Source organism: Tyto alba, unplaced genomic scaffold (assembly GCF_018691265.1).
Source record: "Tyto alba isolate M040663 unplaced genomic scaffold, T.alba_DEE_v4.0 Super-Scaffold_11, whole genome shotgun sequence".
Classification (NCBI taxonomy): Eukaryota; Metazoa; Chordata; class Aves; order Strigiformes; family Tytonidae; genus Tyto; species Tyto alba.
In genome coordinates this window covers 4,688,318-4,703,496 of record NW_024881273.1, presented here as the reverse complement: position 1 = coordinate 4,703,496, position 15,179 = coordinate 4,688,318, and the positions used below count along the sequence as shown (strand labels likewise).

General features: G+C 53.3%; 1 protein-coding gene across 8 annotated transcripts in view; it reads left to right on the top strand.

Moving 5' to 3' along the window:
• Positions 1-13,271, top strand: part of ADAMTSL2 (ADAMTS like 2) — a 29,126-nt gene extending 15,855 nt beyond the window's left edge. For 6 of the 8 annotated variants that reach the window (XM_042786945.1, XM_042786940.1, XM_042786941.1 and 3 more), the window contains 8 exons: positions 403-506; positions 2,401-2,527; positions 4,734-4,947; positions 7,103-7,258; positions 9,326-9,556; positions 9,690-9,866; positions 10,994-11,138; positions 12,400-13,271. In XM_042786945.1, the coding sequence (XP_042642879.1) occupies positions 403-506; positions 2,401-2,527; positions 4,734-4,947; positions 7,103-7,258; positions 9,326-9,556; positions 9,690-9,866; positions 10,994-11,138; positions 12,400-12,518 (1,273 nt within the window). In that variant the 3' untranslated portion in view covers positions 12,519-13,271. The remainder of the gene's footprint in view (positions 1-402; positions 507-2,400; positions 2,528-4,733; positions 4,948-7,102; positions 7,259-9,325; positions 9,557-9,689; positions 9,867-10,993; positions 11,139-12,399) is intronic. The other 2 variants (XM_042786942.1, XM_042786944.1) reach the window with 2 other exon arrangements.
• The last annotated feature ends 1,908 nt before the right edge of the window (positions 13,272-15,179 follow it).

Below are 15,179 nucleotides of genomic sequence, written 5' to 3'. Positions count from 1 at the left end.
TAGTCACTGTATGCCGAGGGCCAGGTGTATTTGAGCAGAAAATGCAAACTTTGTTAAATTCTGAACTGTTTCTACTTGTGGGTATTTTTATCCCATTCTCTCTATTTCTAGACAGTGGAAGCTCTGCCTCTAACCGGGCTGGGGATTCTACTTGGGGCTCAGGACAGGTATGTTGTGAAATAAAACAAATCAATTAAAACAAACAAACAAACCCCAAAAAATCAGAAAAACCAAACCCAACCGCCAAACAAAGCAAATCCCCTCCCAAACCCAAACCCAACCGAACTGCAGCCTGCTGGCAGATGTGTGTGTCTGACGTGGCCTATCACCGCTCGCCTTGTAAATGCCTTTTTTTTTGTTTTGTTTTGTGTTTTTTTTTTTTTTTTGTTTGCTTATCGCTAGAAACAGATTGAAGTTGTTAAGAAAGGGCCAAGGTGTGAGTGCTGCTGACATGTACAGGTGGAAGCTTTCCTCCCATGAACCCTGCAGCTCTACATGTACCACAGGTAGTTATAAGAAGCAGCCAAATTCTGCACAACCGCTGAAATCACCTGGTGTGTGAGTCACTTTTATGTCTGTTAGGGATGGGAAGGACCTGGTGATGTGTAGGGGATCTCACGATCTCTGGAGCTGTTTTAGCACAATCCCAAATCTGCTCTGCCCGGGTGCAAAGGCGGGGAGAGGAGCGGGGACCGAGAGCGTGCAAAGCCCACCGACCTCGCAGGCATGTCAGGGGCTGGGCACTGGTGCTTGGCATGTCCACCGTCCTGCCAAACAACCTCACTTCAGGGAGCTCTGAACATCCCCTTCGCTTCCCAGCCCAGCGGGGACGTGCTGAGGCTCGGCAGGATCCCCAAACCTGTGCTGAGTCTCAGCATGTTGCCTCCTTTTTTTTCCCTTCCTCCCCTTTTTGACTGTTCAGAGGGGTTTGAAAAGCTCAGCTGCTTCCCCACAGAGTGAAATTTTGAAGATTGTTCAGCTCTGGCAGGAAACAAAATAGCATTTGGCTTTTTGATTTTGTTTTGTTTCTCCCACTCCTTCTACCCTGGAGCCTGATCTCGGCTGCGAGGGTGTAAATGTGGAACAGCAATGTAGATGCCAGGAATATCAAAACCAAGCCTCTATTCTTTTTGCATAAATTCCCCCCTTTTTGCCCCCTGAAAAGCTGATATCTCTCCTTTACTCCTTGGTTAGAGGGTCCTGGCCCCTGCAAGCCCATCGCTTGTGATGAAGCATGTGTGTGGGTCGTGGGTTTGCCTGCACCGCTCCCCAACGGCACTGTCCCTGACAAAATCCAGATCCTGTGGTGCTTCTGGAATTAGAATGAAGGAAAAAAAGGGGAGAGAGGAGATTGTAGTCTAAGGGACATCTCTTAAAAGAGCAAATGCAAGGATTTTATTTTTTAAGCATTTGTTCTTGTCCAGAAGACACATGCCAGCAGCAGAAGCTTCACAAGCCATCCCTTTCCCCAGGATCTCATCAGCTATGTGTTCTGGGACACTTTTGAATTCTTTGATCCCCTCTGAACAAATTTCCCTATTGACCGGGCCAGGCTGCTCTGCCACAGTTTGCAGCTAGCAGAGAGAGATTTTACTTAAATTTCTCCTTTCTCATTGCCTTTTTGTAATGACATATCGCAGAGAAGCAATACCATGTCAAAAGCTGTAGATCTTTTTTTAGTTTCATGTAAACCATATGTTCCCGAGAGCTGCAATTCTTGTTACCTGTAGCCAGAGCAGCCTCCTGGTCCCCAGCCAGGTCCCAGAATGGACTTCACAACATTTACTCTGGCACGGCAGGCTGCGGGGGAAAAGGTCTCGGTCTGACGACACTGGCTGCCTGTGCTTTCGGCGGGGGAGCAGGAGGGGCAGGTGCCTCCTTCCAAAGCCCCCCGGGAGCCCTTCCTTGGCCCGGAGTGCTGGGTGCACCTGGGGAGCACCCAGGCACAAACGGGGCGTGATGCATCTAGAGAGAAGTGGGTGGATGGAGTAGGTTGGGGACTTTTCTGTCGCCTCCACCCCCAAGCCCGGCAGGGTGGGAGCTGACGGCTGTGAGGTGGAGGGAGCTGCTGAGCAGACTTGTTGCCCCGAGCGTTTCCTATAAAAATGTGTTAGTCATATATTGATCTTGGTGGCAAGCCCTGGCAGGGGTGGCCATGCTCGCCTCGGAGCCGGCCCAACTCAAGTGCGCTGCCCACGTTGGCTGGGTGGCCACCACAGTCTTCCCCTCCCAGCAGCGTCCATCCCACCGGCCAGAAAGTCCGGCTTGCTGCTTTCCATTGGGAGGAAGCTTTGGAAAATGGAGCTAAAAAATAAAATAAAATAAAAAAAAAAAAAAGAGTTTGGATGTCAAAGTCACCAAGCGTCCTCTGTTGTGTGTATGTATTCTCTTTGAAACTAGGAGTGATGTCCACATATGCTATGTGTGTTCGCTATGATGGGATCGAAGTGGATGATACGTACTGTGATGCCATGACCCGTCCTGAGCCCATCCATGAGTTCTGTGCTGGGAGAGAGTGCCAGCCAAGGTACCACCTCGCCAGGGCGCTCCTGGGGGGCTCCGCGCTTTCTGTGCCGTGGATCTATTTGGGGGAGGGGGTCAACGTGGATTTGGGGGTGGGGGGGGAGCAGCAGGGATGGCCCGTAGCACCCCTGTCACTCCTCCTCTAATTGTATCTGCCCAGGCTGCACCGGGATGCAACAAGGCTTTCCTCCTGAGTGCTTTAGCTCAAGCTGCCAGGTTCAAACTTCCATAAATCCTGGCAGTGTTTGCACCTGGGGTTCCTAACAATGCAGGCAGTATCCTGCCCTGGCCCACGCGGGGAGGAACGTGTGTGTGAATCGGGTGGAAGGGCCGGGCTTGCAAATGGTGCCACGGATCCAGCCCTCGGGTCCCTTGGGCATCCTAAACATCGCCGAGGTTTGCTTGTATCAGGGCAAGAGCTGGTGCAGAGGGGAACCCGTGCTGAAGGTCCTTCAGAAGATTTCCCTTCTGATGTGGCTCTTTATCCGAAAAGTGTGACCGCAGGCCAGAGCTGGGCTGTACGGCTCGGGGCCCCTCCGCTGCTGGTCTGTAACAGCGGGTGTGATCGATGGAAGGTTTGCAAGTGGCAGCAGTGATGGGCAGGACAGCCCGGAGTCTGTCCAAGGGAGGAGGACTGCGGTGGTGTCAGACTATGGCTGAGGCAACAGGAGAAGTAAAGCTGGAATGGTGTCACTGCGAACAGTGAAAAGCAAGACTAGAGTGATGCCAAGGACCAGGTACGGCTCCTGGTCCCTGGAGAGTGCTTGCTTTCACCTCAGGTAATTTTGAAGGAGGATGAGGGAGGAAAGCACATGCCCTTTGCAGTGTAAGATCTTGTTGAACCTTGCATGTTAAGGCTGAAAGCCAGGGCAGGCTGCAATTGAGGCAAGAAAAGTGCGGGGAGGTGGAAGGTGCTACTGCTGGGAACGTACCTGTTCTGTAGACACCACGGGGGCTTTAATCTCTATTTGCATTAACTTTGTAATTTTTTTTAGTACAAGTATTAGGGCTCTTTTCATGCTTAGATTATGCCACTGGTCTTTTGTAAAGCTGCCCCTCCTTACAATTGTGCTGTTCCAGCTCCATGGGCTTGCGCTGTAAGAGAGAAGAGCTGCTCTGTGATTTACTGGTGATTGCAGCTCAGCGGTGGGTAAACCAGGGAGCTGCCGGGGACTCAAACGGGGCAGCCGAGCACGTTTGCTAACACTTTAGCAGATGGGATGCTGCTTGGGCTGGCAACGCTTTTCCAACAGAAAGTGCTAAGAGAATATCTTGCCTGATCTGGACGGGGAAGACCTTGGTTTCATCTCCCTTCTGAATTTAGGTGGCACCTCGAAATGTGTGACATCTCCCTACGGCTGCTTGTTGTGCCTGGAGCCCCATGGGGGGTGCGAGGCCGGCGTGCAGCCGGGGGACGTGGCTCTTCTGCTCAGAGAGCAGCAGCAGTGGATGGCCCCGTGTCCAGAGGAGCCGTGGGTGCTGATCCATTTAGATTTTTACATTTTGAGCTTATTCTTTAATTCAGAATTGCTATAATGTTACTGTACTGTAAAAAACTTGACTTTTTATGCCTTTTTCCCTTGGTTTATAAGCAGCTCCCCTCTTGTAACGTCAGGACAGTAGTGGCAGGGGGACAGTAAGGGGCAGGCAGTGTCTGGGAGCGGATCCCAGTTCTTCCAGCCCCATCGCATGACGTTAACAGAGTTGGTCTGACAGTGGTACATGAATGTCTGTCCCACTGGGGCTCAGACAGCTTTGTGGGACATTATCGCCGGGATTTGCAGCGTGATGGATGATTGTGTCCTCTCTCTGCTTTAGCTGATCAGGCAAAAAAGAGAGGTCAAACGCGGGCAAAAAGTGTGGCAGAGAAATGTGCTGGCGCACGCAGGGTCACAGCTGGGGAGCACGAAGCCCTGCGGGCGACAAACGCTCAGCAGCGAGGGCACCGGTCTGCGCCTCACCGTGCCGGTGCCTCCGTCCTCTCAGCAATCTGATTTTAGCATCCGCCGCTGTGGGCATGAGCCCGGGTCTGCTGGGTGAAACCACGGTGGGTTAGTACATCCCATCCCATGGGAAAACCTCTCGCATGCTGGCAGCCTGACCGTGGCTCACTCCTATTGCAGCCGTCCCCCTCCAGCCGAGAGCAGGCAGGGTTCTCCCGTGGGATGGTCCGGCCGTGCCCAGCGCGACAGCCTCTCTTGCCTCCGCAGGTGGGAGACGAGCAGCTGGAGCGAATGCTCCCGCACCTGCGGGGAGGGCTACCAGTTCCGCATCGTCCGCTGCTGGAAGATGATCTCCCCGGGATTTGACAGCTCCGTTTACAGCGACCTCTGCGAGTCTGCTGACATCACCCGGCCAGACGAGCGCAAGGTCTGCAAGAACCCAGCCTGCGGGCCCCAGTGGGAGATGTCCGAGTGGTCCGAGGTAAGTCCCCGGGGACTGCTGGCCTGTCAGTGCTGAGGGCGAGCGCACGTGCCAGCACTTCTCCATTCCTTTTCTGACTGCAACTCATCCATGGCCGTGAGAGACTCTGCCTTTTAGGATGCTGGCTGCAGTCATTGCACGTGGACCAACCTGCACCAGTGATTTATTTTTTTTCCCTAAAATGAAGCCTTGGGTCCCCTCCAGGATGGGGAGGCCACCTCCATCGGTCGCTGTTTTTGACCACACGTAGGGTGCTGACATTGTCCACTGAGACAGAGCAGGAGCCTGTGGCTGAGATCTGCCCACCACTGCTTGCCTGGCAGCCTCTTCAACGCGCAAGGTGCCAGGGAGATCCCACCTCACACATGAATTATGTTTCCATAAACTTCCTCACCTCCCGTTTCACTGCGCCACCTGGAGAATTAAACCCTTTCCTAGCTGTGCCTTAAGCAGAACCCTAAAGCAGTTGGAAGATGGTTTGGGGTGGTGCAGTGCTGCTCTTGCTTTAGCTCGTCGGTTTGCTTGGGAAAACGTGAAAGGATCTGTGCCCCTGAATTAATTTCCAGGCACGTCCAGTGCTCCAGCATGTTGTTTGCAAACATAAACCCATGGAAATGACCAAACCAGTGCCGCTTCCTCAGGGAGCTGGGGCTGATCTCTAAACTGGGGTGGAACGGGAGCCAGTCCCCCCGCTGCCCCCAGCGTTGTGGCTGGGTTGACACTCGTGGTGCGGGGAGGGGACCCAGCATGGCTGGCAGCAAAAAACACACATGGGGGGTATAACTATGCCCCCCACATTGCTAGGAGGCAGCTCTGCCTCTTCAATGTCTTCTGCTAGTGGGCGTGCATGGGGAGAGTGGGATTTCAGGTCTGGGTCTGTCTCCGAGCTCACCCGGGGTGCCACCACCAGCCCCCCGCGATGGTGACGGCTGCGTGCAGAGCGCGGCGTTTGTGCCCTGGAGCCCGCATGCTCATTGACTCTGCGAAGGAGAAAATGTCATTCCTGCTCCTAATTCAAGCCCAGACCCCTTCTAAGCAAGAGCAGACTGAGCTCTGAGCCAAGCTGTCCACGGGTGCAAGCTTTCCCGGCGGTTTACACCCCGAGGGACCGGACTTTTCCTTCTGGGAGGCTCCCAAAACACTTCTTGGGCATAATTTAAATATTTCCTTTCCTCTGCAAGCTGGGGTGCATCGTTTCCTTCAAGCTAATGGAAGGGTTGGTGCGTTCCCTGGTGTTGCAGGATGTTTTGACTTTCCCAGCTGGGTAGAGAGGAGCTCCCTCCGCGCGTGCTGGCGCGTTATTTTGACCGGCGTAGCAAACCAGAGTGGCTTATTTTACAGAAATCTGTATTCTCCTCCAGCATGTGTCAGGGACAGATTGCTTGAGACAGTCCTGGAGTAGTTCGTTCTTAGCCAGCAGCAAAGCTAATCTCATTTGGATCCCATCTGAAGCAGGGTGCCAAGTTGGCTGGGGAAATAGGCATAAAAAAAAAGCACGTTTCAGGGATCTGAGGATTAACATATCAGCGCGGTGCGTCTGAGCACTGTGCTGTTGACACTTTTCCCTGCTTTACGTTATGCATGGAGCAAATGTGTGTATGTGAGACTGTAGTAACTCAAATCCAGTTCTAAATAATGTCACTGGGCTGCACGGTGCCAAATTTATCCACAGCATAAAAATCTCAGTTGTGCGGTTTGGGGAAAACATGCTCCAAAGAGGTGGAAAGGAGCTGGCTGTTCCTGGGAAGGAGGCGAGGGAGATCTCACCCCGTCTCTAAGTGACAGCTAAAACTTTTCAGCTCTGATCAGGCGCTTTCGGTGCCTCGGCTTTTCACCATCTGGCATCACCTGGCAGAGAGGTTGCGCAGCACCCGGGCAGGATACAGCCCTCCTGCACCTTAACCTGCCTGCTGAAGCTGTTGAGGGGTTTGGGGGAAGAGGGGCGGCTTTGCTGCGGGTTGTTTTAGTCACCTGTGCGTTGTCAGCATGTGCTTTTAGAGTTTCGGGTTAAAAATGTGAAAAAAAAAACAAAAAACAAAAAAAAAAAAAAAAAAAAAAAACAAAAAAAACCCAAACAAAACCCAAACCACAGAAAGCAGCTCCCAGTTCCCATGGAGGTGGGACCCCCTGCTGATTCTGTCCCCCCCCCCGGCAGTGCTCAGCCCGGTGCGGGGAGCGGAGCGTGGTGACCCGGGACATCCGCTGCTCGGAGGACGAGAAGCTGTGCGACGCCAGCGCCCGGCCCCTGGCCGAGAAGAACTGCACAGGACCGCCCTGCGACCGGCAGTGGACCGTCTCCGACTGGGGACCGGTGAGACCCCGCGGGGGGGGGGGGGGGGGGGGGCCGGTCCAGTGGCCCCGCTTGGGTCTGGTGCTGGCAGCGCTGGGATTGGCTTCGTCCTCCCCGGCAGCTCCTGCCTTGGGCACACCTGCAGGCAGCCCCCTTTTCCCTGTTCCCCCCCCAGCCTTTTCCCTGTTCCCCCACTTTTTTTCCTGTTCCCCCGCTTTTTACCTGTTCCCCCCCCTTTTTACCTGTTTCCTCCCCTCTTTTCCTGTTTCCTCCCCTCTTTTCCTGTTCCCCTCCCCTTTTTCCCTGTTTCCCCCTCCCCTTTTTCCCTGTTTCCCCTCCCCTTTTTCTGTTTCCCCCTCCCCTCTTTTCCTGTTCCCCTCCCCTTTTTCCCTTTTTCCCCCTCCCCTTTTTCCCCCTCCCCTTTTTCCCTGTTTCCCCCTCCCCTTTTTCCCTGTTTCCCCCTCCCCTTTTTTCCTGTTTCCCCCTCCCCTTTTTCCTTGTTTTGCCCCCTTTTTTCCTGTCCCCCCCTTTTCCACCTTCCCTCCCCCCTTTTCTACCTTTCCCCCCCCGCACTTTTCTGCCACAGAGACCCCCTCCATCCCAAGCTATTTTTTACCCAGGTTCTGATACATTAGCATCAGCTAAAAATAAGTAGTTTCCATGGCAGCCGCGGCGCTGTGAAACCCCGCGCATCTCGGCAGGAGCAGCCGCGGAAGAGCTGGGGAGCGCTCACCGCCTCCCCCGGCGCCTGCCCGGCCCGTGGCAGTGGGACACACACCCCCCCACACACAATATTTGCAGCCACTCGATCCCCGTTGCTTTGACCTCTCGGAGAGCCACTCCAGGGTTCCCTGCTCCCGGCGCTTCTGCTCCTGCCTGGCCCGAGATGCTGAGTTTTGCTCAGCGCCAGCGTGATGGGGCAGTGGGATATGTTGGCTGTGGTAGGGCTGCCTGGGGAAGGATGAGCTGAGCTTCCATGCAGCTAGTTGAAGCTGAGCCCCAATAATCCTTCCATGATTTGGGGGAGATGGTTTTGGGGTTTGGGGTTGGGTTTGTTTGTTTTGGTTTTTTTTTTTGTTTGTTTGTTTTGGTTTGTTTTTTTTTGTTTTGTTTTGTTTTTGTTTTTTTAAGTTGAGCCCCAATAATCCCTCCGTGATTTGGGGGAGATGGGTTTGGGGTTGGGTTTGTTGTTTTGTTTTTTTTGTTTTTTTTTTTTGTTTTTTTTTAAGCTGAGCCCCAATAATCCCTCCGTGATTTGGGGGAGATGGGTTTGGGGTTGGGTTTGTTTGTTTTGGTTTTTTTTTGTTGTTTTGTTTTGTTTTTGTTTTTTTGGCTTTTTTTTTTTTTTAAGTTGAGCCCCAATAATCCCTCCATGATTTGGGGGAGATGGGTTTGGGGTTGGGTTTGTTGTTTTGTTTTTTTGTTTTTTTTTGTTTTTTTTTAAGCTGAGCCCCAATAATCCCTCCGTGATTTGGGGGAGATGGGTTTGGGGTTTGGGGTTGGGTTTGTTTGTTTTGTTTTTTTTTTTGTTGTTTTGTTTTGTTTTTGTTTTTTTGGCTTTTTTTTTTTTTAAGTTGAGCCCCAACAATCCCTCCGTGATTTGGGGGAGATGGGTTTGGGGTTGGGTTTGTTGTTTTGTTTTTTTGGTTTTTTTTGTTTTTTTTTAAGCTGAGCCCCAATAATCCCTCCGTGATTTGGGGGAGATGGGTTTGGGGTTTGGGGTTGGGTTTGTTTGTTTTTTTTTTTTTTTTTTGTTTTTTTTTTTTTTTTTTGTTTTTGTTTTTTTGTTTTTTTTTTTTTTTTTAAGTTGAGCCCCAATAATCCCTCCGTGATTTGGGGGAGATGGGTTTGGGGTTGGGTTTGTTGTTTTGTTTTTTTGTTTTTTTGTTTTTTTTTTTAAGTTGAGCCCCAATAATCCCTCCGTGATTTGGGGGAGATGGGTTTGGGGTTGGGTTTGTTGTTTTGTTTTTTTGTTTTTTTTTTTGGTTTTTTTTAAGTTGAGCCCCAATAATCCCTCCGTGATTTGGGGAAGGTGGGTTTGGGGGGAGGCGGCTGAGCCCCAAGGAGGTATCTCGGTGCCCGTGACAGGGATGGAGCCATGCTGCCTTCCCCGCCGCTGACCGCCCGCTGTGCCCGGTGTGGTTCCAGTGCAGCGGCGGCTGCGGGCAGGGCAGGATGATCCGGCACGTGTACTGCAAAACCAGCGACGGGCGGGTGGTGCCGGAGTCGCAGTGCAACCTGGAGACGAAGCCCCTGGCCATCCATCCCTGCGGGGACAAGAACTGCCCCTCGCACTGGCTGGCACAGGACTGGGAGCGGGTAAGCGCAGCCCTCGCCTTGGGCTGGGGTAAGGGGGCTTGGTTTTGGGGAGGGGGGCGCTGATGGAGGAGGGATGCTCTGCGGTGGGGTTGGGGTGCGTGGGTCTCAGGCGGCCCCGCTCGTGGCCCTGCAGTGCAACACCACGTGCGGCCGGGGCGTGAAGAAGAGGATCGTCCTCTGCCTGGAGATCGTCAACGGCAAGATCAAGACCCGTAACCCCGCCGACTGCGACGTGGCCAAGAAGCCGGTGGAGGAGACGACGTGCTTCGAGCGGCCGTGCTTCAAGTGGTACACGACCCCCTGGTCGGAGGTGAGCGGGGAGGGAGCCAAGAGCTGCTCAAGGGATCCGTGGGAGGGAGATGGGGGCAAAAAATGCCTTCGTTCCTTCAACACGTGCTTGCCCTGAGCGTGTGGTGCCCCATCCCCTCATACCAAGGGCCGCACCACCTGTAAAATACCCCAAGGAGTTGGGCAAATCTCTGCAGGACACAGACTCTGGGGGAGCACCCAGGGTGGCCCTTTCATTGGCAGCTTGGGGCAGAGAGCCTGCCCTGCCATGGTGCCATCGGGACTGGCTGTGCTCAGGAAAAACGGGAATGAGAGGAGGTGTTTGGGGTCAGCTTTGCCTTTTTTTTTTTTTTTTTTTTTATCCTCCATCATCACCCCTTACCCCACAGATGCTAGTGGGGTATGCATGGAGCCCTCGGGATGGCTGCCCTGGGGAATGCAGAGGTTGGGGACACCGTTTGCCCCAGCACCCTACGTGGTCTCCAAAGGCAGCCCGGGTTTGGGAGCCGTGGGGATGAGCCCAGTGAATGTGGGCGAGGAGCTGCGAAGGGCTGTGGCCGGCTCCCTGCGACCCTCCCTGACACAGCCCTCCTTGTCCGTGCTCCAGGCGCCTCGTTTCGTTTAGTCTTGCGAACCGCTGTTGCAATTCTAATTAACCAAGGCAGCCCTGCTGTAATCCCAGCCTGACGAGGCATCCAAAGGGCAGCAGGCAGCGAGCGCCGGGCCCAGGAGCGGCTCTGCGACCCCACGGCACGAGGCGCAGAGATGCCGATTCCACAGGCTGCGGGGGGGGGTCCCGGTGGCCTCGGGGTGGCTGCAGCCACCGTGGTGCCATGGAGCAGCGTATGGACCGGGCCAGCTCGCTCGTGGCCTTTTGCAATGGGCAGCAGGAGGATCCCAGCGCCGGGGACTGGGGGCTCATCCGTGTGTCCCCAGGCAGAGGCTGCTGCGGGCAGCTGGTGGTGCTGGCAGCAAAGATGGAGCAAGAGGCTGGTGGTGCGGGGCTGAGACATGACATTCAGCCAGGGGAAGAGTTCATCGCCCTGCCCTGACATCTCCAGCAAGCACAGCTTTTTTTTAGCAGGTCCTGGCTTAGCCCAGACCCCCACGACAGCAGGGTCTTGCCTCACCCCTCTCTCTGTTCCCCAGTGTACGAAAACCTGCGGCATCGGTGTGAGGATGCGGGACGTGAAGTGCTACCAAGGGAAGGACATTGTCCGGGGCTGCGACCCACTGATGAAGCCGGTGGGCAAACAGACCTGTGACCTGCAGCCCTGCCCCACGGAGCCCCCAGGTGAGCCTCGCTGCCAGCAGCACCCCCCAGCATTGATTTTCCACCAGTTCCCCCCAAGCAGCACTGCCCAGCATCTTAGCTTCCACCAACCCTGAATTTGATAGTCATCCCAGGGAGGACATAAAGCGGACAGCTCTTCTTCTGTGCCCAAGCAATGGGCCACTGTGCGCTGGCTATTTCTGGAGGTAACCCTATTAAATTAAAGGGAGAGTTCAAAAGAAGCATGCTCTGACCTTAAGATAAAAGGGAGCTTTAGATAGCTGACTGGGGTGCTGCTTCTGTGTGATTCCAGCTAATGTCTAAGAAGTTTTGTCTCCGCCATTATTTTAATGATCTTCGGTCTCCAAATGTCCCGTGGGATTTGTAACTATCTCGTTATCTGACTCATCTGCTGGCTCAAAGCCCCTGTGATCTTTAGTGAACACGCAGTTCTAATTCTTTAATAGGATTTGCGAATAAGGACAGTGTGGGAGAAAAGCGTGAAAATGGGAGACAGATTTGGGGCCAGCTCCTGGCTCAGCTCTGGACCCGCTGGGTGCCCTTGGCTGACCTCTCCTGCAGGGTCTGGGATGCAGCACGGTGCTTGCGAGATGCCTCGTGGTCCTCTTGTAGCAAGGAGCCCGGTTTCATGCATCCTATAGATTTTAAGCAAAATATGCATCTATATATAAACTGTAAATCTTACGGGTTTGAAGCAAAATATTGCTCTGAAGGGAGCTGGGAGAGCATCATAGCAGTTTCTGCCCTCTTCCCTCTCTCCAGCAGCTCACTTGCCCCAGACTCCTGCTGTAACATTGCTGGATTCCTGTTCCCTTTCTCACACACCCTTTTTGGGGCAGAAATTGTGAGTGCGTTGCGGTTACCCTGTGCCCTACCACGGTAGGCCCTTGGCTTGGGGGCAGCTCAGTGCCAGGCTCCTTTGGTGGCTCCAGCAACCCCTGGGCAGCTCCATTTTGCAGGGAAGGGCTTGAGATTTGGGGCTGGGACCAAGTAAGACTCCTCGGGCCAGGCCAGGTGTGATGAGACAAGTCAACACGCCTTTGCTTAGGTAGACCATGATATTTATGGAGACGCTCCATGACGTTTTCCAGGGAATGCTCTGCCAGATATCGGGGAGGTGGTAGTTGCAGCCAGGCTGATTTGCTGCACAGCTCCGGGTGTTTAGGGCAGGCTGTGTACGGGGGCGGGGCGGAAATGAGCTCGCAATGGTTTATTTTCTTTTTCTTTTCCATATCGGTGCCTTTTGCCTTCTCTCCCCCAGATGACAGCTGCCAGGACCAGGCAGGAACCAACTGTGCTTTGGCCATCAAAGTCAACCTGTGCAGCCACTGGTACTACAGCAAAGCCTGCTGCCGCTCCTGCCGCGCACCCCACTCCTAGAGCCCGGCAGCACCCGGCACCCCCGGGCTGCTCCTCCCTAGCAAGGGCTCCGTCTACCATTTAGTAAGCGCTACACATCCCACAGACTGGCGTTAAGGATGCTTTTGGGTTGTTTATTTTTTCCCCACAGTTGCAGAACTACTATCCTTGTCCCTCTCCCGTGTAGAGGAACGGTGCCGGCACGGCTCGGTTGCAAAGCCGTTACCGCTGTACATTGGCAGCCCCCCGTTATCAGAGCTGTACATAAAGTCGTGTATATTTGATTCCCCCGAACTGCAGACACATGCACGTGTTTCACAAAGTCTTGTCCTTTGGTTTCTTTCCTCTATGCAAGTTTGGGGTTGACGAGGGGAAGGTGTGAACTCTGAAGTGCAAGTTTCCCTTCGCAGAGAGGTTTAGTGCCTCTCTCCTAATTTATCCCCGAGACCTGCACGCTCTCGTTAGCTGCATTTAACGTGGGGTGAAGCTGATATTTGTTTGCTAAATGAACTTGAGCCCGAGCCCTTTTTTTGTAATATGTAGGTGTATACTTTTTCAGAGAATTTTATCTTATAATCAAATGTTAGTTCCATAGTCCTTACAACCCGCCCCGTAATGCTGACATATTGTATATAATATGGAAACATAACTGCACTTTATATCACAAAAAAGACGTGCTCTTTTTTAATATATTTGTTTACAGACAGTGAACTTTATCCATATAATCATTAATTTGTACTCATATGTATATTTTAATAAAGTTGTCATATTTATGGTGGTATCTTGTTTTATTCTCCAGTTTGTAGTGGGCATTTCCCCCGTGTGCTGGGAACACTGGAGTCAGGGCTATGACCTGGGAGGAGCAGGGTAGCTCTAAGTTGGGGGAATTGCAGCTGCTGAGACAGTGATGTGAGGAGAAGTCCCAGCAGTGGGGAAGCCGGGGATTTTGGGACCGTTGCTCTGGGTTAGGGACCTTTTGGGGTTATATGTGTGGTTTAAGGAACTGCAGCCCTGAAGCTTCTCGGGTTTGATATGGTGCCAGCAAGAAAAGGGCCTTTCCATGCTCCCAAGGGGGGCTGTTGCTGTGTGCTTCTGCAGCCATGACTCACCGAGACCAGGCCCAAGGCTCCTTAGCATCCCCTGTACTGGGGTGCGCACCCCAATCACTGCTGCATCGCTCCCCTCGGCAGCAGGGAAACTCCTGCGCCTGTGTGAGAGCTTTGCAAACAACACCCCATGTCTGAAGATGCAGGGACAAAAGGGTCAGTCTCAAAACCCATGTCAAAGTAGTTTATTTCTTTTTTTTTTTTTTTTATTTCCCCCCCCCCCACACTTTGTGATTCCCGAATTGCTGTACAACAGATCACCAGGTGAAGGTTAGTGAAAGCCAACCGTTCACTTAGTTTCCAAGCTACATGGGAAGGAAAACAGAAAAAGGGAAAAAAGGAAGGCTGAGGAGAGAAGTACAGTCACGAAAAATGCAAAGAGGAAGGCTCGAGGGGTGGAAACAAAACCCAGTGAGAACTGTACACGGGAGCATGGCCCAAGTGGCTACTGTCCCCCTGGAGCAGAGGCATCGTGCTCCCAGGACGTGGCACCGCAGGGACCAAGCCCAGAATATTAAACACGTACGAAACCAAACCCAGACCCGCCCCGCCCCAAACACAACCCACCCCCCCCACTGCACACCCCCCAAGAAAGTCGAAGATACTCATTTGCAAAGACTGACTTGTACTCCAAAAGATTTCCTGTGGAATTAAAAGCCCTCGTGGTTAAAAGTAAAATATCCAGCTGGGCTACATACGGTGCTTGTGAGCCAATGGGGCTGAAGCCACGGCTTTTTCTTCCCATCGCATCTTTAAAAAGGAAAGCTGAGGCCATTAGAGCCTCTTCGCAGCCCGTCCATCCTCCGCCAGCCATCCCCAAGTCCACCACGCTGCTTTTAACCTGAATAATGCACAATCCAGGAGAAAGAGGGTGTCTTGTCAGACAAACTGCGAGTATTGCCAAGTTGGAGGGGAGGAACGGAGATGGCCAGGAGAAACCGGAGCACCAGAGTCCCCACGTAGGCACCGCTACAGCTGTGAATTCAAATTGTCGGGCTGGCTTCTCTGCAGCACACTGAATGCCCAGGGCCACGCGCGGCGGCCGGCTCCCTGCCCGCAGCTCTGCCAGCACAGCCCCGGCCAGGGCAGTGCCAGGCCCTGGGAAACGGCTTGATGAAAATGCAAAAGAGGTGGGTTTTGCCTAAATCTAAAGTGGCTCGACACATTCCTGGATGGGGAGAAAGCGTCACGGTTGTTTTTTTTTTTTTGTTCTAAAAAGCCCCACACAAACGCAGGTAAAAATGTGTATGCGGGGTGGGGTGGGCACATACACAGTCACTCACGCTCTTTCTCACCTAGTCCTCAGTCAGAAGTCACGTCTGGCATTATTTGGGGCAGGGATGCTGATTATTCGGAGGCGGCGGCTACAGGTGTATTCCTCCCTCCAAAATTGTGCTGTGTTCTTTCCATAGCCAGGTAATGCAATGGGGTTGCAACCCCCCCAGCCCAGCTCCACGGAGGGGGCAGCGGGGCTGCTCCGGGGGCTCGAGGGGCAGGGCCAGGCTGTGCACCCACTGGCCATCCTAACCCTGAGGGGATCGCGCCCGGCACCCAGGAATAAATGACCAATTTGAGG